The sequence below is a fragment of the Anser anser genome (genome assembly GCF_964211835.1).
Source record: "Anser anser genome assembly, chromosome: 6".
Taxonomy (NCBI): Eukaryota; Metazoa; Chordata; class Aves; order Anseriformes; family Anatidae; genus Anser; species Anser anser.
In genome coordinates, this window is record NC_139726.1 from 240,882 (window position 1) to 265,622 (window position 24,741).

A 24,741-nucleotide genomic window follows, 5' to 3' on the forward strand; every position below is an offset into this window, starting at 1 on the left:
TAATTTTCCCCATATCTTGCATTTTCAAATCTGGTCTTGCAGTGTAAACATCTCAGAGGTTAGTTTGTTTTTTTCTGACATTGCTTCTCCATTCTTCTGTTTCTTCATTTGCTTTCCTGCTCTGGTCTGCAAATTGATTCTTTCCAAGAAGAATTTAAATATAACGTTGTCAGAATATTTCAGCAGGTTTTGGTCCTTTTTCTAGAAGCAATTCCCAGAAGCAATTTGATTGTTTTCAGTCGCCAAAAACTTATACCGCTGAATAACACATACTGTGAAATTACAAATAATGTACTTTAAATGAATATGCTTCTTAAATAGATTGGTGAATTTAATACATGTTGCTCTTTCTGTGTTACTTTTGCCAAAAATCTTTCGGTTTTTGAATTTTTGGAAGCAATATATTCTGTGGATGTTTTCTAGACCTGAATTCCAGACCAGTTTTCTAGGCTCTAATTCGATTTCTTGCTTTGAAATGTAGGTTGCCAACTACAGTCCTGCCAGTGTGCCCCAAAAAACATTTTGGCAGGACCTTGTGACCTGTGTCGTTTTCATCACCTTGTGAAATGCTTCTTAGTTTCTTGCTAAGGCTACCTTAGTTGTGTTCGAGGATTGCAGGCCCCTTTACTCCGAAGTCTTAGTGTTTTTTGTTTTGAATATTATGCATACTAAAAGGTGATTCAACAGATTAAAGCTGAACCATTAATAGAGCATTCATCTTCCTGTTAGAAGCCCAGAAAAAAAGCAGTGGAAAGCTCCAGTAATAGCGACAGTGATTCAGGCTCTTCTTCAGACACATCAAGTGAAGGCATAAGTAGTAGCGACTCTGATGATCTAGAGGAGGATGAAGAAGAGGAGGAGGAGGACCAGAGTGCTGAAGAAAGTGAAGATGATGAATCTGATTCTGAAAATGAAACACATCACAAAACCAAGAACAAGGTATGACATCTCACTTTGATGTTTGCAGTTTTGTCACTGAAAGCTGTTGGTAAAAAAAAAAAAAGATACAATGTTTGTACCATAGAATAATTATTTAACATTTACAAATGTTAGGAATGCTGGGTTTGGTTTGGTTTACTTTTTTTTTTTTTTTCACTTTCCCTTTTTTTGGTATCTTTTTCTTGTTCCTGAGGGGCTAGGGGGTAACAAGTGGTAGATTGTTTTATTGTCAGGTGGGAAATAAATTCAAAAACAAACAAAAAAAGCCCCACACTGAACACCAAGAAATGATGTGCTGTGCATTTATAGTGTATTGGAAGTATACCTTTGCCTAAATATTGCATTTTGGCAGGGCAGTTGCCTTTTTTCTAGTAGGATAGTTACTTTTCCTGATAACCAATAGAAGAGAAAGATTTGAATCTACTAGGAATCCTGTTAGGTTTACAGTTGACAGTACATTTTAAAATGATCACGTTTTAGTACTCTTTCTCTACTATTAGCATTGTATTCATACGCTGAAGCTATCTTGGAAAGAAAAAAAAGCCTAAATATGTAACAAGATTTTTTTAAATTTATTTTTCGTCTTCAGCAAAGAAGAGTATAATCATTCTTCGAGGATGGATAATATAATTTTTTTTTCAGCATCTTTAACTGATGTAATATGAACAGTCATAAATGTATGTTTTGCAGGTGCTAATGCATAGTGGTGTAACAGATACGAAAACTGATGGACAAAAAACACTTGAAAAGCCCCAAGAAAAAAGAACACACCAGCAGATACCTCTTGTGTCTGATTCCCAGACTCACTCATCGTTCCAGTCCCAGCAGAAGCAGCCTCAGGTTTTGTCACAGCAGCTTCCATTTATTTTCCAAAGCTCTCAGGCAAAGGAGGAATCTGTGAACAAACACACTAGCGTAATACAGTCTACAGGATTGGTTCCCAATGTGAAACCTTTGTCTTTGGTACATCAAGCCAAAAAGGAAACCTATTTAAAACTCATAGTTCCGTCCTCTGATCTACTCAAAGCAGGGAATAAGAATACCTCTGAAGACTCTGTCCCTTTGACCAGCGATATACGATCAAAACGAGTGAGTGAAAAAACACTGTTTTTCTAACTATTTATAACCTGTACTGTCTGCTTAACAAGTTGTTATCAAGACTTAATAGTGTGTTATCAAACTTTCAATATAATGTTAAAATATAATTTAAAGTGGTCTGCAGTTTGTTGTTAAATTTGAACCTTTTCTTTGAAGGTCACCTAGTAACTTTGGTATCATACTATTGTAAATACAGTAAGCCCTGTAATACTTGGACACAAGGGATAACTAAAAATGTAACTGCATTTGGAAGGGCTTCAGTGTGGTGGTTTATGAAGGTTATAAACTACTCTGTTTAGATGCTGACAAAGAAAGGAAAGGACTTTTTGTGCACCTCTTAAAGAAATTTGAGCAACTAAAATCAACATCAAAATGAGAAAAATACTCCTGAGAAATTTTATGGGCTTGGACGTTTTAGCTTTGCTTCTCATAGTTTTAATCAAAATGCTAGTCTAATACTTTCAATATCTAGTCATATAAGCGAGACTATTCTTTGTTTCAAGTTGGTTATTTTTAAGTCAGAGTAATTAAAGCTACCTTTTAAAATCGTGTTTTAAAACCAGAGAGCTGGAATCCTCAAAAATGTCAATTTACTTTTTTTTTTTTTCTCATAGACAGGGGGTGTTCATGGATTGATAGCTATTAACACTCAGTATGGCCTTTGCAATAAAATTTTTATTTCCTTTTTCCTTTCATGGTTCTACAATATGTTTACACGTATCTAACTTAACAGTACTGTAACTTATTCTTTGTAGATTATATACTTTTTTTTATTGTTGATTAAGGCAGAATTGTTTTTGTTGACTTGTGATGACTTTTCATAATTTCTGGTCTGTTTATTTGTAATGGAGATTGGAAGATAAAAATGTAATATTTTAAAAATGTTGAAGCTGGATATATATATGTATAAATATGTTTATGAAGATGTTTCTTTTTTTTTTTAAACACCTCATTATAAGTAGTGTAGATGAAAAGTAAAATGAAGTCTGATTCACAGCTAGCTCACCATCTAAGGATTTTAAAGTTTTAACGCAATTTTTATTCCTAGTCTGGAAAAGAAACACTACTTCTTTCAACTCCCAGTTGCTTCTTAACATTTAAATAAGCTAATCATTTAACTAGAATTTGTAAATAAATTATAATTATGACAACACGTGTCTTTGCCATCGGAAGAGGCTTCTGTTGTCAAATTTAGGTTGAGAGTCTTTAGGTGGTGGTCCATTTTCCATTTAGTGTTTTGATTTCTTTGTTACTGGAAACAAGCACTATGTAAATATTTTTATGGGTTTTGTTTGATAGTCAGTTTTAAATGGTAGTGACTTCAAGATGTATTGTATTTGACTTAATATTTAAAAATTGATTTTAGATGCACCATATTAATTCTTCTTTTTTAATCAAGGAAGATGAATTTTCTTTATCCTTGGAATAGTCTTGAGACAAGAGCTTTATATGTATTTCTGAAGCACTAATGACTACTATGTCATTTTAAGTTTTATCTGAAGAAATATAAAGTACTATTTTTTCAGAGATTAAAGCCTAGCTTAACACAGTGCTTTTGGGTAATAACATTTTTCTGATGATTTTCTGGATAAAACGTTTCTGTGCCAAGAGTCCTCTTGTTTTTTTCTGTTTTATAGCCATTAGTATGTTTGTATTTACTGTGTACTTTAAAATAGACAAATTCCTAAAGATAGTTTAAATTCAGTAATGTAATTTAATATACTGAAATGAGTAAAAAGTGTGTTTATCTTTATGTAGGTACATAAAGGTAATCTATTTTTCTTTTTTTTTAAGATCATGCTTAATTTCTTCATGAAAACTGTTGTCCAGAGCAATGCAGCAATCTTCCCTGCATTATTTAGATCAGCTTTGTTTTGCGTTCAGTTCATCTTTTCTTACTTGATTTACACTGAAAATCCCAGGATTTAAAGACTTAACTTGTAGCTACTCATCTCTTCTGTTGTCACTAGCACCTACTTTTGACCTACTAAAAATAGTTTTTCTGAAAGCACATTTTAAAGATTTAATAGAGTTCATCTGGCTGAAAAAAAAAAAAAAGAAAAGAAAATCCAGATTTTATTCCTCTGTCTTCTTATTTCTTTAGGAACAATATAAACAGACATTCCCAGCAGCACATCTAAAGAAACAAGAATCATCTAAGAACCTGAAGAAGGTTATTGCAGCTTTGTCAAGCTCCAAACCAACATCTAGTTCACCAGCTCATCAAAAACTCACATCTTTGGAAAACAACCATTCTAATCCATTCCTGACAAATGCACTTCTAGGTAATCACCAACCCAATGGAGTTATTCAGAGCGTCATCCAGGAGGCTCCTCTTGCACTTACTACGAAACCGAAATCCCACACCAAGATCAATGAAAGTGTAGCCATTTCTAGCAGTACCCCCTTTTCTTTGCCAGTGAACTTGAGTGCATGTGGGAAAAAACCAACTGGTAACCGGACACCTGTTATGCCCTCTACCTCTCCTGTGTTACCTGGTTCAGGAAAGGACAAAGCAGTCAGCAATAACGCAGTAAATGCAGTAAAAACGCAACACCGCCTTCATTCTCCAAAACTGGTGGTGGAGCAGTTCAGAGGGGTAGACTCAGATGCCCCCAGCAGTAAGGACTCTGACGATTCAAATGATGATGATGACGACGATGAAGATGAAGATGAGGATGATGAAGATGATGATTCTGATGATAGCCAATCAGGTGGTTTAATCTTTTTAATAGGAAAAACAAACTTTTTTGTGTGTGTGTTGAAAACATGCATTATCCCCACTGTATTTCAAAATGAAGGCAACGTTGAGGCAGCATGGTCCACCCAGTGTCTTCAGGATACCATGGAAAGTAGCGCATGCCTCCAAGTCCTTCCTTATGTTAAATCCAAAATCATGTTTTGAGTATTCTGATACTTGGTCACATGGCAGGTATACTTTCAGCTGCCTAGTAAAGGGGGTCTGAGGGCCTTCTGGAAAGGCTGTTGGAGACCTGACATCCAGATAAATCACCCAGCCTACAGTTCATGTACTGTTTGGATGGCAGTGTGCTCAGAAGAGTGTTGGAGACAGTAGGCTGTTAACGGTTAATTATTCTGTTAGGCAGAGCCCATTTGCAGAGCAGGCTTCCCCATCCAGAGAGAAAGTAAGGCAAATTGCTTTCAAGTTTTCAAGACTGGCAAGAAAAATGTATTTCTAGGCTTCATTCAGGAGCATGGTAGTGAGTGAGCAAGATTACAGGAAGGTACCAGGACAGTTGTAAAGGCTGCAATGTTCACAGATATCTTTCAGGTTGCTTTTTTAAGTCTTTGAATCAGTTCAGAAAGGCTAGACCTGTTTTGAAGACTTGATTATATTCCCAGCTACTCCCTCCCCCTGTGAGCCCACGTCCCTTGTGTTCAGCTCCACCTTTGTTATTCTCTCTCCTCCTTTTATCCACATACCCTATACTAATCCTTTTTTTGTCTTCAGAACTGTAGCCAGTCTTCCATTCCTTATCCTGTCTACCCTTTACCCTATCTCTAACTCTTCCTTTTTCCAGATTGTGACACCTCCAGTTCTGACATCTCTTTCCCTCTACCCAGTTCCACCATTTGCTTCTTCCTCTTTATGCTAGATTTCACAGCCTGTGAAGTGCCATTCATGTGCAAGTGCTTGGCCACTGCCAGGCTCACAGAGGAGTCTTACTTAGCTGTAGCCATAGTAAACAATCTCTTCACAGAATCATAGAATGGCTCGGGTTGGAAGGGACCTTAAAGATCATCTAGTTCCGACACTCCTGCCCCCCTCTTAAAACACTTCAGTTTCTGTCGATCTTCTCCTCATGGGAAAAACAAGGAATTCAGTTCCAAACAGCGGTGCATTATAGTGGAGGATTACTTTATGCTGTCATTATTTTAGTCGTTTAAAAGTTTAGGTAATTCGTTATAACCTTCAATTGCTACTCAGGAAATGTTTTAAAAATTTTGAATTCAAAACACCTTACTTAATAAGACCAAAGACTTTGCAAGTGTTAAAACTTAAGTGTTTGCTATTAGTAACTTGGTCATAATGTGCCTTTTGCTACGTTTTTTTAAAGAGTCCGACAGTAATTCTGAATCGGATACCGAAGGGTCTGAAGATGAAGATGATGAGGATGATAAGGATCAAGATGAATCAGATACAGACACTGAGGGAGAAAAAACTCCACTGAAACTGAATAAAACTGCTTCCTCCATGAAGAGCTCTTCCATTGGTCCTGCAGCTCATTCCACCCCGCTTAATCTCCAAGCAGCAAAGACCCCAAGCTCTGCACCAGCTGCTTTATGTCCAGAGTCCCAGCCTGCAGTTTTTCTTGGGACAGCACCATCTACTCTTACACCAAGTACACACTGTGGTATCTGAATGTCTTTTTATATAATTCAGTTATACACCTAAGTGGCATGTGTTGCAAAACTACTTATAAAAAGTAGTTTAGGCACTGATATCAGGTGATTTTTTTCATGAGTGTTTGCAACAGACCTTAAAATCATTCAGCAGAATTGCAAATACCTGGAATCTGAACATTACACTTAGCCTAGGACGTCTTAGTCCATGTAATTATTTGAGAGAAAGTAAGATGTATTAACCAGATTTCATGATGATTACACTAAAACTATTGTTTGGTCTTTATTTACCATTTTATTCCAAACTAGTAATTTTTTGCTTACTTCTAACTTCTATGTATCATAGCTTGCACACAGCCTTCTATTTCTGCACCTTCTTCAACAAAGCTAGTGACTGTGTTTTGTTAAAATATATCTTTATTCATTATTTGTTTTGAAATTCTCAATAAGAATGTATGGATCATGCCCACAGAATTATTTTTGAAAGTTTCATGGAAGGAACCATTTAGCAGTTTCCTGATACTTTTGTAGTGTTTATAATTCTTTATCTGGTTACTAATTTGAATGATTAAGTAATTACAGCTGCTGCAGAAAGGGCTGCGTTTTTGAAAGTCAGTCACACTCCTCAGTTTGTACAGTATCAAATCAAGTTTCATATTTACTGCTTTGAATTAGCAACTTGATATTTAATTAACGTACAAGTAAGTAGTTTTTTAATGGTGACATCCACTCATAATTGTTTTTTGTACTTGGATTCAGTGGAATAGGTGTTAGATGCCATGTCATGAAGCGCATTAATTTTGAAGGAATATATTGTGATCTACCTCATGTTTTTCCCAGAAACAAACATATGAATTACGCAGTTTGTGGAAGATTTTACACGTATTGGGAGTAATCAGAATTCTTAAAGTACAAAGTTACTTTATTTCTTAGAAATCTGGGATGATATATGATACTTCTAAAAGGCTGTTAGTGGATTTTTGTTAGTGTGTTGAGGTAAGAGATACAATACATTGATTTTGTCTCCTTGTTTTAGGCCTAATACTTTTTTCCTACTAAGAATGGCTATAAATCTATTAAAATATTTTTGTGTTCATCTTACCTAAAGGTAATTTATTGCTGAAGAGGTTTAGAGTCTCTTCTCTATATCTGGTTTGCATTGGAGAACTCATTTTTTCAGTTCAGTTGTATTTGGACAAACAACGTTCCTCCCTCTACCATGAGTGTTAGAAGTAATGTAATGATCATGTTAGCTTAAGACTGCAGATATGTGTCCAAGCAGTTTGGCATTCAGGCATGGGCAGCTCCACGCTGTTTTCTGTCGAGGATTCTAATCAGCAGTTGTTTCCAGATCATTCAGTCTTCTCCATTGGAAACCTGTGCCATTACACCATACGGTACTCCTTCTAACTGTAATAGGTTGGAGCAAATTTCAAAGATGTGGTTTGATAAGGATACTCTCTCATGTCCACTTAGGAAGAGTTATATCACACTCTTATCACAAGGTCTAGACAAATCTTCCTAAAAGTTAGTCTCTGCACGTAGTTGATAGCTTACTGTTCTCTCAAAAAAGCCTGTGAAAAGAACCAACCTTCAGCACTCTTTAAAGCCTCACATTTGATAATTTTTTCTATTTTTTTTGGATTCAGTCTCTTAAATAGCACCAAACATATCAACAGCTGTTTGAATTCTGAATAGCTGGAATAATCCTGAAAAAATTTCTGCATGTCATAGTTGATGGCAGTCTATGCAGTACTTTTGAAGACAGAGTCTAGTCATATACGGATTTTTAAAGTAAAGGGTTTTTCCCTTTTCATCTTCTGTAATGAAAAATATTAAATATGTTCTGGTATAGAAACACAGGTGTTCATGGAATTATTACAGCGCATCTGCGTATCTCCATCTGAGAGGGCTAACCAAGACAAGCAGCTCAGTACGGCATGATCAGATTTTTCTTCTGGTTACAATTCTAGAAGAAGAGGTTAAAGGAAAGCTAGTGGAAAAAGTATCTCTAAAGGAGAATAAGTTACTCTAGTTTCTTGGTAGTTGAGATATATAATGGCTGTAATGAAAAATGACTTATCTTTTCTTTTGAGGATATAAGTATTAAAGGTATATTCTAGGAACGTGTTACCTTTTTTTTTTTTTAAACTCTCTTACGTGTTAATTAGAAATTCTTTTTTAGGCATTTCAAAAAGGCGAAGAGTAACAGATGAACGGGAGCTGCGTGTTCCTCTAGAATATGGGTAGGTTTACATATATACTTGCTGTTTCCCAGAGGGGAATTAATATCTTCAAAAATGAGTTGGTAAAGAAATGTTTTAAAGATTTTTGGGGCTGAAATATAAGAAAAGGAAGGGTTTCAAGGGTTTAGATGTTCAACTCAGTGTCTGTGGATCTCTTTAAAAGTACCAGCATATTTCAAGTATTCATTTGTTCATCAGAGTTACTTTTTTGTGAACATGACCTGCCTTTTAGCAGTTGTGCTGCTGGAAAATAAGTACTTTGGGCTTGTTCTGAGCCGGTAGAGATGCCAAATAACTCCTTAAAGTATAGTTCTAAAATCTGCTAATATGTGAGTAGCTTGATCTAAATAAATTCATGTATAACAAGAAATTTGACAATCTAAATAATAATTTATCTTTTTGCCTATTTGATTTTTTTGATAGTTTGTCAAATTAAGATATGTGACCTTTTCACTTTATGTGAAGTTCTGAAATTGTCTTTATTTGTTGAAAAAAATATTCTTATATACACCTATTCTGAGATTTATGTTATTTGCTTAAAAAAAAAAAAGTGTTGTTATATACAACTATTTCATGTTAATCTAGCTGGCAAAGAGAAACCCGTATAAGAAACTTTGGTGGTCGTCTTCAAGGAGAAGTAGCATATTTTGCACCTTGTGGAAAGAAGTTGAGACAGTATCCTGAAGTAGTAAAGGTATGTTCCTTTTCTTAACTTCTGTGTTCTAATGCTACTAAGCATGCTTGCAATAAAAAAATTTCATTTTTTCTTCCAATAAAGATCCTTATTTCAAAATACGTGATCTGATGGGTAATGTATCTCAGCCTATTACCGATCTGATCTCCTATATATCCCCTTGATAGAATATGCAAAACATTGCACTCACGGTTAGCTGTACATCAAAGCTGGGTTGTAATTATTTACAAGCTGAAGTGGAAAAATATGTGATTTTTTCAGTATCTCAGCAGAAATGGAATAATGGATATCTCAAGGGACAATTTCAGCTTCAGTGCAAAAATAGGAGTGGGTGACTTCTATGAAGCCAGAGATGGACCGCAGGTATCTGCTTTTTAAAAAGTAAAGTCTTTGATCCAAGGAAATTAACATAAGTTTAGGTGAAGTAGTTTTTGCTACAATCTGAAGCATTAACTGTTTTTAGCTGATTCTTTCTAAAAAATGTGCATATTTCTTTATGATAGTTATTGTGAGATGCTGAGAGCTTGATCACTGTCAGTGCTGAAAAACACTCCTCTTAGTGATTTCACTAGGAGACACCAGGAGTTCAGCATGCCTCACAATCATCTCTGAGCCTGGTTTTGTCTAGTAAGAAGGAACTCAGAGCTACGTATTTTATCTGAGTCAATGTTCAGCTGTTTTTGACTGAAACTGGTCTTCCTGTCTTGTATAAACCTAATATTGATAGCAATTTATGTGTATGCATTAAATTACACTCTTTTCATGTATTCACCTTCATAATATATCTGAAATACATATTTAAATACAAATGTTGGCTGGATCAGGGATCTCAGACTCCGTTCTTAAAATAGTAGATAGTTACGGGAGGGAATGCTTGGTATACCAGTTATGTTTTACCATGGTTGAACTATTAGATGTTGTGTAGATTAAGTTAGAATTTTGGAGAAATTAATACTATTTTTGATCCATACTATATTTCTCTAGTTTAGTCATGTTACTATTTCTTTAGGACGTGTGCAAAAAATTTTGAACTTTGTCAGTAAATATGTTTTCTTCTTTAAAAGATAAGTAACTTTATGTGGTATGGGAATGTGGACAGATGCCACGCTCTGAGCAATCCTGGATTCAGGCTGTAGTTTTCCCTTATGTGGGCTCTATATCCTGTGGAAATGCATAATATTTACATAGTAAAAATTTGAAAGGATAGTATAGGCTGAGTTCATGGTAAGCAGCTACTTCGAGGTAGTGCGTGCTGATTCCTGACTTACAGAGCAGAACATTGTTTAAACCTCTTCATGTTTATCCTTCATAAATCAAAAATTACAAGTTCATGTAGGTGTGAACTGCATTATGTTATGTACCTGAACAGCTTATTCTGAACAATTCTTTATACTGTGAACACAGCGTAACGTCAGGATATCTGTTCTCGTTTTACCCTGTTAACTTTTTCTTGTGTTTCTCATATTCTTTCATTAAACTTATTCCCTTCTTTAGTTCTCTTTCTTCTGCCCTTTAATTCATGGGATAATATTCAGATTTGGGACGATACAATTTCAGAAAGAAGGAATGTTGGAAGAGCACATTCCTGTAGGCAAGACTGGCAATATGCAACATTAAGTTATTGTACATCTGACTGTAGTTTCTACTTTTGGATAGTTTGTGGTAGGTTGTGCTTAGACTTTATTAGGCAAGGAAAAAGTTTATTGTAAAAAGAGACTCAAACGGGACAGCTATTTCAGATGTGCTGAGATGTATTTATATTTTAAGTATCAGCTGTTGACTGAGTAGATTGTAACGTGATCAGTTGAGCTACACTCAAGCTGATAATTCACACTTAGTACGTGATAGGTATGATATGTGATACCGGTATTTCATAGTGTGCATCCTTTTTACAGATATTTTTTAATTGTTCACCTGCAAACAATATGTGATAATCATATCTTTATTGATGTCTAGAATCATTTCAAGTAGTTTGATTAGTGCTTATGTTCCAATTTTGATTATTCTGAGTGTTTTTTATTATTGATTCACTGTTAACTTTCCCTTCTTTTATTTTATATTTGTCATCTTCTGAGATGTACAGCATGCATCCAAAGTGATTTTCATAATGCTCATGTATGGAACGAGATACAAATAAAATTCTCTGTGGACTAAATTACCTATACTGAAGAATTGCCTTTAGCAAGCCAAAAATACAGGGGTTACCTGTTTCTGATGGTGCCAGTGTTTCTTTGTCATGGGGCACAAGTAACCTGATACTACGGGTTATTCAGATCAGTGCAGTTGTGCAGTGACTGTGCAACTGCTTTAACAGAGCAACATATCTGGCAGAAGTGGACCCTGAAATAGTAGGCTCTAGAGGAACGCTTAAAGTTTCTCAAAAGTGGAAATATAGTTGGAAATATAGTGGAAAGACCTGGAGGCTTAATACTGCTGTGTTTTAGTGATGTGTGTGTGTAGTGATGGAGAGATGGAGAGGGCATGGGTCCTTATCAGTTGGAGTAATATGGATATGAATGCTGCATTCATGTAGTAGGTGGAGGGCTGTATTTTGGAGCCGTACTGAGCTGTGCCCTAAGTTTGTTTCTTACTGTCTTTGATTAATGAATAACAGCAAGAGTATCCATCATAGAATCACAGAATGGCTCAGTTGGAAGGAACTCCGGGAGGTCACCTGGTCCAAACTACTTGTTTATGCCCAAACAGCGTTTGAATATATCCAAGGAGGGAGATTCCACAACCTCATTTGGCAACCTGTTGCAATGCTTAGTCACCCTCACTGTAAAAAAGTCTTTCCTGACGTTCAGATGGAACCTCCTGTATTTCATACTCTGTCCACTGCCTCTGGTCCTATCACTGAGCACCCCTGAAAAGAGTCTGTCTCTGTCGTCTTTTCAGCCTCTCTTCTGGTATTTACAGGTATCAGTAGGATGTCCCCTGAGCCTTCCCTTCTCCAGGATGAAGACTCCCAGCTCTTTCAGTCTTTCTCCCACAGTAGGGATGTTCCAGTCCCTTCATCTACATTGCCATTTGTTTTACTCTGCATGCCTCTCTTGTACTGGGAAGGCCAGAACTGGACACAGAACTGGACACCTGATGTGGCCTCACCAGTGCTGAGCAGAGGGGAAGGATCACCTCCCTTGGCCTGCTGGCAGTGCTTTGCCTAGTGCAGCCCAGGATACTGTTAGCCTTCTTTGTGGCAAGGGCACGTTATTGGCTCATGTTCGACTTGGTGTCTACCGAGACCCCCAGGTCCTTTTCCTCCCCACATGCAGGACTTTGCACTTCCTTTTGAACTCCATGAAGTTTCTGCCAGCCCACTTTTCCAGCCTCTAACATCATGAGCAATGTATTTGGCTCCAGCCCAGAAAGTTTGAACAGTTTGATTCATTGTGTATATGACACAGTGGAATTTTTACTTCTTAGTTTTTGGAGGTGAGGTCATGGAAACCAGAATGTTTATTTTTACGCTTAGGTGAAAAACTTTGTGTTTTGAAGTTTTCTTAGATGTATCTGGTGCTCAGTTATTTTCATAACAAAAATAAATTTAAGTTACAACACCAGTTAAATATAGGGTGTATGTACATATATATATATATACATATATATATATATACGTGTGGCCTGAAATTTAGAGGGTGTTTTGGTGAACTATAGGACTCCATTGTCTTACAGTCGGAAACTTATCTAATTGTCTTCTAGTAGTTCACATTAGCTTTTTGAAGTGCAATTAGGTCCTCTGATAACAGCAAGATAACACTGATTTTTTTTGTGTAGTTCTCTCATTTTCCCCCTCTCCTTGGAAACAATTTCTATTGGAAGCAGTGTAAGAATTTTAAGAAGCTGATGTATTTGACGGCTACACTGCATTTTTAAACTGATAATATTTTTAAAGAATAATTAAAAAACGAATTTAAGAGAAGTAAGCACATGTAACTATCAGTAAGTATTTTAAATTAGTTCTTAAGAAGAAATTGAGGTAGAGGATGAAAAAAACTAACCTTTTCCTTTTTACATCCTTGTTTTTGAAGCTTTCACTCTAAATCTGTAATAAAGAAAGTCAGAAGGTATGTGTGTATTTTTAGAGAAATGAGAAAGATAGCAACGTAGTTGATGTAAGACTGTATTCTAGACTAACACTTTTTTCTCATCTAGAAGTATGGACTTTTAGTTAAACCTTAAATGTGTCTCAACAATTCTAACCACTGCATGTGAATAAGCCTTCTGCTGTACTTATTTTTTTAAATGTTGATCAAACTGCTAGTGATCTGAATACAGAACAGGGAGATAAGACGTTTATTTCTGTCCCTTACATACATCAGACAAGACTGAGGAGGATTAGTTTTACATATGGATTGTTGTGGGGTTGTTAGGTTCATGTAGGATGTGGTTTATCCTTCGATAATCCTCTGCTATGTACTAGTTGTAACACAGAGTTGATAACCTTTGTAGGGTCATTATGTAGTTAGAGAAAACTTGGGATTAGCCTGGTGGGTAATAGTAAACATGACATGCACATTTTTCCCCGTAGAATTTTGCATAAAGGTGGGGAAATATTTATTTTTTCTTCGAGTCTTAATGCTTGCCTAGAAGGGCAGTTGAACGCATGAACAGGAAAGGAAAAAATGCTTACAGATATCTTAATTCTTACCTCTTTAGTGTCATATAACATGTATGTACATTAGAGACTTTCACAAGAGTTTCTTACTATGATGCCGTTCAGAACAAATGCAATCTATCTTCATAAGGCATGAGGTTTGCCACTTTTAAGCCAGTTCTTAAGCTTACTATTATTTACTTAGTCTGTTAATTTTTTTATTCTGTGAATAAATATTTAGAAGTCTAAAATGTTTATCACAGGCAAAAAAAAAAAAGCTATGTAGAACAGCCAACTTTAAAAGCAGTTGTTGTGTACGTTTGTAAAGTAATTGCTTTCTTTGCTTGAAACTAAACTTTAAAATGTTTTTCCTATTCTGAATTCCATATTTCAATTTGGAAAGCTTTGTTCTTCACTTTGTCTGACAAATCTAAACTGAAATTAATGATGATGTCTGCTTTTTCTAAGGTGCCCATGATTTTGTTCATTATTTTGGTTTACAGGCTTTGGACTTGGTTCTACTTCTATGCATACTTATCTTGTACCATTCAAGGTAGCTTGAGGCCAGAAGGGTTATTGTAGGCTGTGTTTTCCAGAGGCCAGCATCTCTTCTGTCTGTCACAGTTGCTAGGCCTGTGCAAATGTGCTGAGCACAGTAGAGTATTGCAACAGATCATAGATACCTGAAGGAGAGAAACTGTATTCTTGTTTTGTTTAGTTTCAACAATAAAGCACAACATTTCACCATAATAGCACTTCAGTCTTCCTCTAATGGTTGTGCAGTGAGGCCTAGCTTATGTTGAAGCCACTGTATCTCCTATGTTGGGGCACATGCCCCATTTTTTTTTTTTTCTCCTTTGGCATATAGAGAATTCAAAGAATATCTGGTTGTTTGTTCTTTTGATAGAAATGTATTCTGGGTCAGATTTTTGAAAGCTGTCTGAGCCCAAAATATAGATGGTCAGTTAACGCCTATTTTTACAGACATCGTCATACTGGTTTGACCATGTTGTTCAAGTTCGGTGTAGAGTGCTTGCCCTTGATGCATGCAGCTGGAGGAGCACTTATGTGCAGACTTGGAAATTGTATTTGTTTCTTGTTTTTCTGTTTTTGTATGTTCTAACTCCAGAACTGCTTTAATAAAATAACATACTAAGTATAGTGTAGTAAGTTGCTAATATTACTATAAATTGTAAAATACAAGTTTTATTTAAGTTATTAACTTGATTGTAGTGGAAACTTCACAGTAGTGAGATGTATGAGAACGTAGATTATTCAAGTATATTTTCTTAGAAGAATATCAAGCGAATTCAAAGTAGCATTTATTTTCTCACATTAAAAAATGGGTAATAAGAAATAAAATTTTGGTTGAAAGGTCATCTTTCTGCCTTCTCTTATCGCAAGGTTTGTCCTTCCATGACATTTGAGCTACACTAATAGTGAACCCTTCACAAAAGTTGGTGGTAACTGCAAGCTTAAATGCAACAATCAGATTCCGCAGTTGTTTAGAGAATAAACTGTATTTAAAACCAAATCAAAACACCAGCTAGATTGTCAACAAGGCAGCTTCCTTGGACAGCCTTTTGTAATGGTTCATGAAAGATAGAAACATACGTCAGGGATTGGACAGATTATCACCAGATTCTTGACTGGCAGAAATCAACACTTGACAGTGAATAAATGTACATTTATGCTGGTATAAAATTCTCCTCCCCTAATGCAACATGAAGGCAGAGAATATTGTGTGTGCCTCCATGTGCTCCACGCTGTGTGCCCCTCCCCCAGCATCACGAATTTTATCAAAGATTTATGTTTGAGTGATATTCATCAACTTGCAGTGTTTTTGTTAACAAAAAAATAGATAACTGAAAACCAATAATATGAAGTTTGTCATATTTATTTTGTTCCTCTATAAGTGCAATATAAATTTATAAGAACAGCCAAACTGATTCAGAACAAGAGTCCTTTGTGTTGTGTGTTTTTTCTTTAGCAGTAGCTATCAGTGGATGCCTAGGGCGGCAAACCTGTAGGATAACACCTCCAGTTATCCCAGTATCCAGGTATTTTAAGCTGTGGGGATGTCCTGAACCTGTTGTGTTTTTTCTATTTAGTGTCTCTCAGTGGATCTATTTTTAGACTGTTTTTGTGTAGTATTTAACTTGTGGAAACTTACCGTATCCACAGTGTCTTCTGACAACATGTGAAGTAGTCTTATTCCCATTTCTTGAAATGCCAGCTCTTACTGCTTATTGAACCATTCTCCTGTGAGCTTCATATAATGGCCTCTAGTTTCTCTTCTGGGAGAATTAGGCAACTGTAATATCCATCCATAGTCTCTGTGGTACTAGCAGCCTTGTAGAGATCTGTCTTACTTTTGCAGATAGAGTTCTGCACATTTGTTATCATTAGTATCATTGACCATAGAAAATAGAGACCAAGAGAAATCTCCATTGCAGGACTTAAGGTGCCACTTGAGCCATGGCTGCTTCTCCTTATGTTCCTTGATTTATTTATTTATTTATCGGACACAAAATTTATGAGATGATTTCATAGGTTGGAGTGTTATATAAATAAGTGTGGTATGAAATCCAGCTTACCTTGCTCAACAATACAAACTAAACCTGTAATAAATTTTAAGTTACGTACTAGACAGTGAAATGACGATGTATGCTTAAACAGTACTCTTAAAGATAGAAAACAAATGGACTTCTGTTTAAATTGTAGAGGTAATTAATTTTGGATTAAAAAGTCCTTAGCAATGATATATTCTACATATAGAGATATGGTGGTGATTCTGAGCAGCTTGTATTTTAAGAACATAACTTAATACCATAGTGCTTTGGAATGTCTGGCAGCTGAGATGATGTACTCTTGTGATGGTCCTAATTGAGAGTCGTACAGACTTCAAAAAAGGTATCATTGCAGATACTGATAGCTTCTTGGGATCTGAATGTTTACTTAAACGCCTTTTTAAAAAGAATTGCACGTTGTATTAATCATTCTAATGAATTGTGAAGAATGAGCAGAAAATTAATAATAAAATGACGAAACAAGCAAACATTATTTTATGGTACACTTGTAATGCAAATATATATTTATTGTGAACATATATATATATAATGGGTTTTATAAGTTACCAACTTTCATTCTTGATCTAGCAGGCATTTTCAAAATCCTTTACGAACATTTATAAGGCAAATTATGGAGAAGTCTAAAGGATTCTTAGCTTCCATTTTTTTCCCCATTGTTTTCAAATGATTGTGAATATTGTTTAAGATGTTACAATTTTGAAATAGCTTTAATCAGGATCAGATTGGCTAAGCTACTGTTCTGTTCAGTAGAAACAGTAAACTTCTCATCAGTTAAATGACCGCTATTTCTAACAAAGTATTTTATTATTTGTTTTTGAGATTCCATTAAGAAATAGTAACAATAGTGAAAGAAAGGTTTCAGTGCATTGCTGTGTTGCTTTGTTTATTTAAAGAATATAGTTTCTGTAGCTTTTAGTTAACATGTATTGTAAAAAGCTACAAATTTCTCATTTCTTTCAATTCAAGTTGGCACAGAAATTAATTCCTTTCTGTGGGAGGGGTGAAGAACTAAATTGTACTAAACAAAACTTCAAGATTAAAATGAGCAATGAGCCTGGGGCTTTTCAGTTTAGTTGTTACAAAACCAAGATATACAACACCCAAGAGGCAGTATTTGAAAATAGACCACTGCATTTGCTGCTTCTGTATGCCAGAGTTACTATAAACACTAACAGTTGGAAGACAGTGACCCATAACTTGGCATTTTTTTCATTTACATTGAGCAGTGGTTTCTGTGAAAGCAGTGAAGTTATTTTTCAGTTTATATGATAAGGAAAAATCTGTGTTTCTGCTTTAAAACGTGCTGAGTATTAAGTGGTTTTGTCTGAAATCATTAAAACTAAAAGATTAGTGGCATGGTTGCTTTGTAATAACTCTGTATGCCACTGAATAGACTTTAGTATCTTGCATATTAGTACAGTTAACAAATGCTTTGTAGTGATAAGCTGTCAATATATAGCTTCTGTGCATCATTGAAACGTACTACACAAACAGTCCATCACAACTCTTGTATGTTATGTATACATATATATATATTTCATTTGAGTATATATCTGTGTGCATATAGGTTTTTAGTAAATATATATATAAAACACATGCACTGGTCATGTTCTCAAATGTCTTATTTTTCTTTTTTTTTAATTTACGTTTATAATACCTGTTTGTGAAATGTGTCAATCAAAAGGGCGTTCAGTGGTGTCTTCTGAAGGAAGAGGAGGTCATTCCCCGTATCAGGGCTATGGAGGGGCGTAGAGGACGACCACCAAATCCAGACAGACAGCATTCAAGAGAGGAATCAAGAATGAGACGACGCAAAGGCCGACCTCCAAATGTTGGCGGCACTGAATTTCTAGACAACACTGATGCAAAGCTTTTAAGAAAGCTACAGGCTCAAGGTAAGAAATATATTACTGCTTTCACAAACAAAGACATGTACTGATGTACATGGAGGATTAATGTTTTTCTAAAGAGAAGTAATGTACATCTTACTTTGGAACTTCGTCAAATGTTTTTATTGAAGCCCTTTTCTGTCTCGAGATCAGGAAATATATGTATGATTCAAGGGAAGATGCATGTGTGCACAGGTGTATGTCTAAGAGCTTATTCTGTAGTTTACGTACATTTAGTTATATAGATTAAAAAAGCAGGCATACGATATTTTTGCTGCTATTGATATTCCTTTAAATTGGCAAAACTGATCAGATCTCTGTGGTCCCTGATAGCAGCTCAAACAACATCAGAACAAGAAATTGAAACTGATTAGCTTTTTCACCCTCTTTAGAATCTAATTTTTCCCTCAGCCTCTACAATGTGTTTATGACTGAATGAAAGAGAATTGATCTCACTAGGCAGAGAACAATGTTATGATTTAAGTTGTAGAGAGCAGTGATTTATTTAAAAAAAAGAAAAAAAAACAAAAATTGAAACTAGAAAGGCCCTTTTTTGTTTCACTTTTTCAGAAGTTGATCTTTTTTACGTAAATCAGCTTAACTTGTTTGTTTCTACTTTTGGAATTACATTTGTAGATTTCTCTTTTTTCAAAAAAAAAAAAAAAACCAAAAAAACCAACAACACACCTTTGCCTTATTAAAAATGAAAAAAAAATGTTGCTTTAAAAAAATGGCAATGCTATATAAATTCAAACAATCTGGATGGATAAAACTTCGGAGCTATTTCTACCACATCTGAAATTTAGAACCATTGAAGTTAGCGTTTCTGTGAAGCTTTTGGCTGTTCCAGGGAAAACGCTCTTGTGAAATCATTTATAGTGATGAGATCTTAAGACCCATAACGTTGAATACTGTTACATGTTCACAGTACTAATGTATACAGTAGCACTTTAATGTTAGGGAATACTACTAGATATCAAGGGTATGAAGGCCTTATTTTAAATAAACATCGGGCATGTGACCTTCGAATTTCAATTCTTTAGTCCATAACTGTATCATATTTTCCAAATGGAGCTAATGAAAAATTCTTACCTCCAGGGGCTGGGATGTTTTAACTTGGGCTTCAGAACTGCTCTTTCATGTGCTTGCTGTAGACACATTTTGGGGTATCTATCTAGTATTTTGCAAGTTTTCCTTGTGTGTGCATTGAATATTTCCTTGGTGCAGTTCTTTGCGTCTTTCTTGTTTGTGTCTGCAGAGTGTTGTTCTGTGTGAAAACGTTTAAGAGATTCGATGGTAATGCTTTAGACAGAAGGACAGAGAGAAAACAACTCTCAGGACACCCAAAGTATTTTTAAGTGTTTTGCAGCTGTTCTACCCGAGTGTTAAGGTCACCACCATGCTTTGCCCAGTGTGAGAGTTGGGAAGCTATTTATAAGTGAAGTGTCAACTGCTGAAGCACCACAACATTTGCTGAGAGGCTGTCTGTTTATTGTGGAGGTACAGGATATTATTCAAAGAACTCTTTTCTTAGTGGGAAAAGATAAGTCTCAGTCACTAATCATAAGATGTTTTGCTTTATTTAGTATCTTCCTTTTCCCCATATTGATCACTGCAAGGGGGGAGACAATGCTCTCCCATGTCTGTTTTGCCACCACACGCAGCATTTAGAGCATTTAGTAAAATGGACAGAAGCATATGGTCCACATATAAAATAAGATTCAGAATGTGTATTTGATGTTACGTATGTTCAAACCTATCTTGCTTCTTTTTGTTCCTCTTCTGAGAATATAAGAAATGCAAGTTTTCTTGAATCTTTTGTTTTCTGTTTATGAAACTGTTTCCCATGAATTAGCCTTTTCGCTCTCTTTTTAACTTGATGTTTGCTCTAACAGCATCCTGCGACAAGAAGTTTTTGGAGTCTGATAAATACCGATAAAGAAGTTTTGCTAATTTTCAAAAAAAAAATCTTGGGTTTTTGGTGGTGTTCCATAGTTCTGTGATTGTGGGATTTGGAGAATAACAGTTCTCCAGTTTGTGTCCTTTGACTTTGCAAACCTTGCTTCTTTCTGTCATTCATCTTGTCCACTCCAAACTGAAGAGCCCAAGTATTCTTAGTCTTTTCTCAGAATATAGTTGTTCCATCCCTTTTATCTTCTTTTGTGTCTGATTTTGGTATTTTTCTAGATGTTTTACTTTACATTTTTCTATGATGAAGCTTCTCTACTGCCTTTACCTACTGCTTTGCAGGGCTCTTCCATAGTCCTTTGGTGTCAGCACAGCTTTGGATTTTCCAGAATGCTTAATATCATCTGCGTATTTGGGGATTAACTTTTCTGTACCCTTTACAGGTCATTGATGAAGAGAGATTAAATAAAGGTGGTTCTTGTACTGATACTTGAGGATACCCTCCACTAACTTTTCTCTATGACAAAAGGTGACTGATGATCCCTACCTTTTGCCTGCAACCACTTAATGAGCTTTCAGTCTGTAAAGGAGCTTTTCTTTGGTGACATAACTGCTTAGTTTTATTAATAAATGTTTGACCTGGAAACTTGTCAAAGATTTTTTGAAATTCTAAACGTGCTCTGTCCATTACATTCCCTTCATCAACCTGTTACTGACATGCTTGTAAAATTCTGAAATTAGGAAGAATTTCCCTCTACAGAAGCCATGCTGACTGTCTCAACAGATCGTGTTTTACAATGTACTCAATGAAGCCTCTCAAGCTCAAGAGGAATAGAAAATGGAAATAGCAGATGAGCATGTTATAAGACTTCCTCTAGAGCCTGTTTTGTTGATGGGAGTCACTAGTCCTATTAACAGGTGAAAAGTGGCTGTTATTAATACAATAAACATCCAGACCAATGCCCCTCTGGTTCCAAGTTAGTGTTCCTTCAGATTTCTCAGCTTACTCTGTCCAATCCTGGTGTGCAGTTAGCATCTTATTGTATATTTACCTTAAGTTCATCTAGCTCTTTTGACCTGTTGTAGACGATACATTGTGTAGGGGAATATCCCCAACATCTTCAGCCATAGAGACTAGCACAAACAATTCACTAATATTCTTTGCTAAGCCATTTTTTCTTCCTGTTTCATAGAATAATAGAATCACAGAGTGGTTTGGGTTGGAAAGGACCTTAAAGTTCCAACCCATCTCCCAGAGCACCGTCCAGCCTGGCCTTAAACACTTCCAGGGATGAGGCATCCAAAACTTGTCTGGGCAACCTCCCAGAGTGCCTCACCACCCTCATAGTAAAGAATTTCTTCCTTACATCTAATTTAAACCTACCCTTTTTTAATTTACAATTGTTAACCCTTGTTCTGTCACTATACTCCGTCTGTCATTAGGTCCCCCTGATTGCATTTCTGGCTTCTTGTTTTGATATGTGTAAAGATCTTTCACTGTCTGTTCAGGCACCCTATGCAAGGAGCTCTTCAAATTTTTTTCTAGCCCTTCTAACACCCTCCTTAATTTTAATGTCATAGGCTTTCCTGTTTTTATTCAAACAAAATTATTATTTTTAAGTGCTCACTGTTTTCTTATGACAGCCTCCTTTTCTGAAGAGCCATGTGTCTTTTTTTTATTGAACTACCTTTTTCCTTTTTGAAATGTCGCACAGTGTTTATTTACCTAGATCAGTAAATGGTTTTTGTTCTTTAACTGCTTCGAGGTTGTTCACTTTAAGATTGCACACTTGAAGACTGCTTTTTACACCTTCTTTTAATGTTCCACCAAGTGGATTACAAGCGTCTCTTCCTTTAATGTTTTTGTTATGTCTTGATGCCATACTTTACATAGAAGGCCGGTCAGCTGATATTCCTGTAATTCCCATCGATGCCATATCTTATTAAAGAACATTGTAACATGTATGTGAGATGTCCGTTACATCTAGACTATCATTCGATGCCAAGAATTCTAGTTTCTATTCTTCCTGTTTTTTTTTTTTTTCCTTGCCTTGATTTAGAAGTACTCAAAATTTTTTCTTAATAAAGCACACAGCAGTTGAATGGGATTGCAGGTGGGTCTGATTTGCTGTGCCTGGTTTTTTGTAGATTTTAACCTTCTGTTTTTTTTTGTTTGTTTGTTTGCTTGTGTTTTGTTTTTTCAAAGACATGCTGCACATTAACTACATCCTCCTCTTGGATCGTCCCAGTTTAGACTCAATAGTCTTCTGCATCTGTTGGCTTTTCCATAGATCACAGTTAGAATTTAGGACATAGAGGAGAAGTTAAATTTCTAGCTTCTAGTTCTGTTGCAGTTCATGTTTAGCTGCTTCTTATGTATTGTTTCCCCTTGGCCCTGAAGGTTTCCCAGTTGTAGTGTACCTATTTGTAATGTTCTTAACTATCTACAACGTTGTCTGATCTACACATGGGCATTCCATGTGTCTGCCTGCCTCTTGGTCGTTGGACAGGAAGCTGGCACTATTTTGAAGAATTCTATAAGGGAGGTATTGGGCTTCAGTACTTTGAATAGCAAGCTGAATTTAGCCTCCAGAAAAATCCTTCCTATAACTGTCTACATCATTGGGTCCATGCACAGTTCACCCAAATTTCATACTGTTCTCACTTGTAATATTAGAACGAGTCAGGAAGTTACTAATTAGCAAAAGAGTGGTAGCTGTCTGTACGTAGCCATGGTTAAAGAATGCTCTGTCCCAGTTGAGTCTGCTTCTACTACATTGTTCAAGAAGGATTAGGTGATTATTTGAAGTAACAAATAAGGAAGAGAGTAATTTCATGCTTTCTGAAAGAAATGATGATCGGGTACTTTGAGACAAATATATTCTGCTTTAAAAAGAAAGAAGAAATCTGGCTTTAAGCAAAGCAGCATTGTTAGCGGGATACTATCACGTACTTTACGGAGACATTTCTCCTCCAAAAATAAAACATTTCTTAATGTAGAAGCTATCCACAGTTTTTCTGATGCATACATATATATACATAAAAATATGTATCTGTGCTTGTGTCTGTGTTTATATATATATTGGAAATACCCCAAAGTAGTTGGTACTTGAATGTTTTCAAGATAAACGTGCACAAGAAATGGACTGTTTTCTCCATTTGTTTACCTCAAACAAGCATCTGGAAATGTGAGCTATGTCTTTATTGTTGGACAGCACTGTTTTTATGAACTCAATTCCTTTTTTATAACAGAAATAGCTAGACAAGCAGCACAAATAAAGCTACTAAGAAAACTCCAGAAGCAGGAACAAGCTCGAGCTGCCAAAGAAGCAAAAAAACAGCAAGGCAAGTATCAGACTTGTGAAAGCTTGTGCCTGCTGGAAGATTAGTTTGAGAACTGTTGACGTGAAGTTGTATGCTTTTCATCATTTTCTGCTGATACTAATTTATTTATTTATTTATTTATTTTGCCTTTCTTATAGCTATTATGGCAGCTGAAGAAAAGAGAAAGCAAAAAGAGCAGATAAAGATAATGAAGCAGCAGGTAACCTTTGTGGTTGCTGATTAAGCTCTTCTTGTTTTGAATTACCGAGTTTTGGTTTTTAAATTATTTAGTAAGTTAAGTCTGCTTGTTACAAAGTGAATGTTTTAAATCTAGTTCTACAGAGCACACTGTATATTATTGAAAAATGTAAATTCTGTTGTCATGCCAGTTCATGCTGTCAGGACATCCCAGATTTGTCTGTGTTGATCTAAGCTGTGCATACATGTAGCTGCTTGCCAACATTGGTAAGAAATTCAGAAACTGCTGCTCCAGTGTGGTGATGTGGTCATCCTTTAACTAGATCCGTGAAAACAAGTAATGATGTATCTCTTTCTGTACATACCAGAATAGTGTAGTTAGCTTCTTCATGGATTCTGGCTATCTCTCAGTGGTTTTAGATTGTGTGTGAAGGGTTATATCTCAGTATGCCAATGAATTAATATGTTTTTATACATACAGGTATTGTCAAATACTGTTATAGCAAATGCTTCTACCAAAAGTGAGAATGTGCCTGTATAAACATTACCACGTGAAGCTACTTATGGTATCAGGCTTTTCATTATTTTAACAACAGAATTTTAACAAAATAGTGAGATGTTATTTATGTTGGGAATATGAAAGCTTTCAAAAAGAAATAACATCATGTTGTCTGTGGCTGTAGGGTCAGTTCCTTTTTAAAATTTTTGTTATTAAGGCATCCAAACTAATCATTAATTATCTGAATGTTTTAAAAATCTAAAGATACTGAAGTCCACTTAACTGTGAATACATTAACCAGGTTGCATGTGGGCGACTGTTACTGGCTGACAGATCAAGTGCTTTGGGTTTCACAGTACTCAGATTTTGCATGTTGCCACAACTGAAAGGCTC

The 24,741-nt window shown here is 35.7% G+C and overlaps 1 protein-coding gene across 19 annotated transcripts in view; it reads left to right on the forward strand.

Annotated features, from left to right (window-relative positions):
• BAZ2B (bromodomain adjacent to zinc finger domain 2B) overlaps positions 1-24,741 on the forward strand; it is a 142,785-nt gene that overhangs the window by 86,945 nt on the left and 31,099 nt on the right. For 12 of the 19 annotated variants that reach the window (XM_083841634.1, XM_083841636.1, XM_083841623.1 and 9 more), the window contains 10 exons: positions 730-939; positions 1,630-2,028; positions 4,142-4,751; positions 6,117-6,413; positions 8,588-8,648; positions 9,234-9,342; positions 9,604-9,705; positions 18,215-18,425; positions 23,580-23,672; positions 23,810-23,871. In XM_083841634.1, the coding sequence (XP_083697760.1) occupies positions 730-939; positions 1,630-2,028; positions 4,142-4,751; positions 6,117-6,413; positions 8,588-8,648; positions 9,234-9,342; positions 9,604-9,705; positions 18,215-18,425; positions 23,580-23,672; positions 23,810-23,871 (2,154 nt within the window). The remainder of the gene's footprint in view (positions 1-729; positions 940-1,629; positions 2,029-4,141; positions 4,752-6,116; positions 6,414-8,587; positions 8,649-9,233; positions 9,343-9,603; positions 9,706-18,214; positions 18,426-23,579; positions 23,673-23,809; positions 23,872-24,741) is intronic. The other 7 variants (XM_083841627.1, XM_083841629.1, XM_083841631.1 and 4 more) reach the window with 3 other exon arrangements.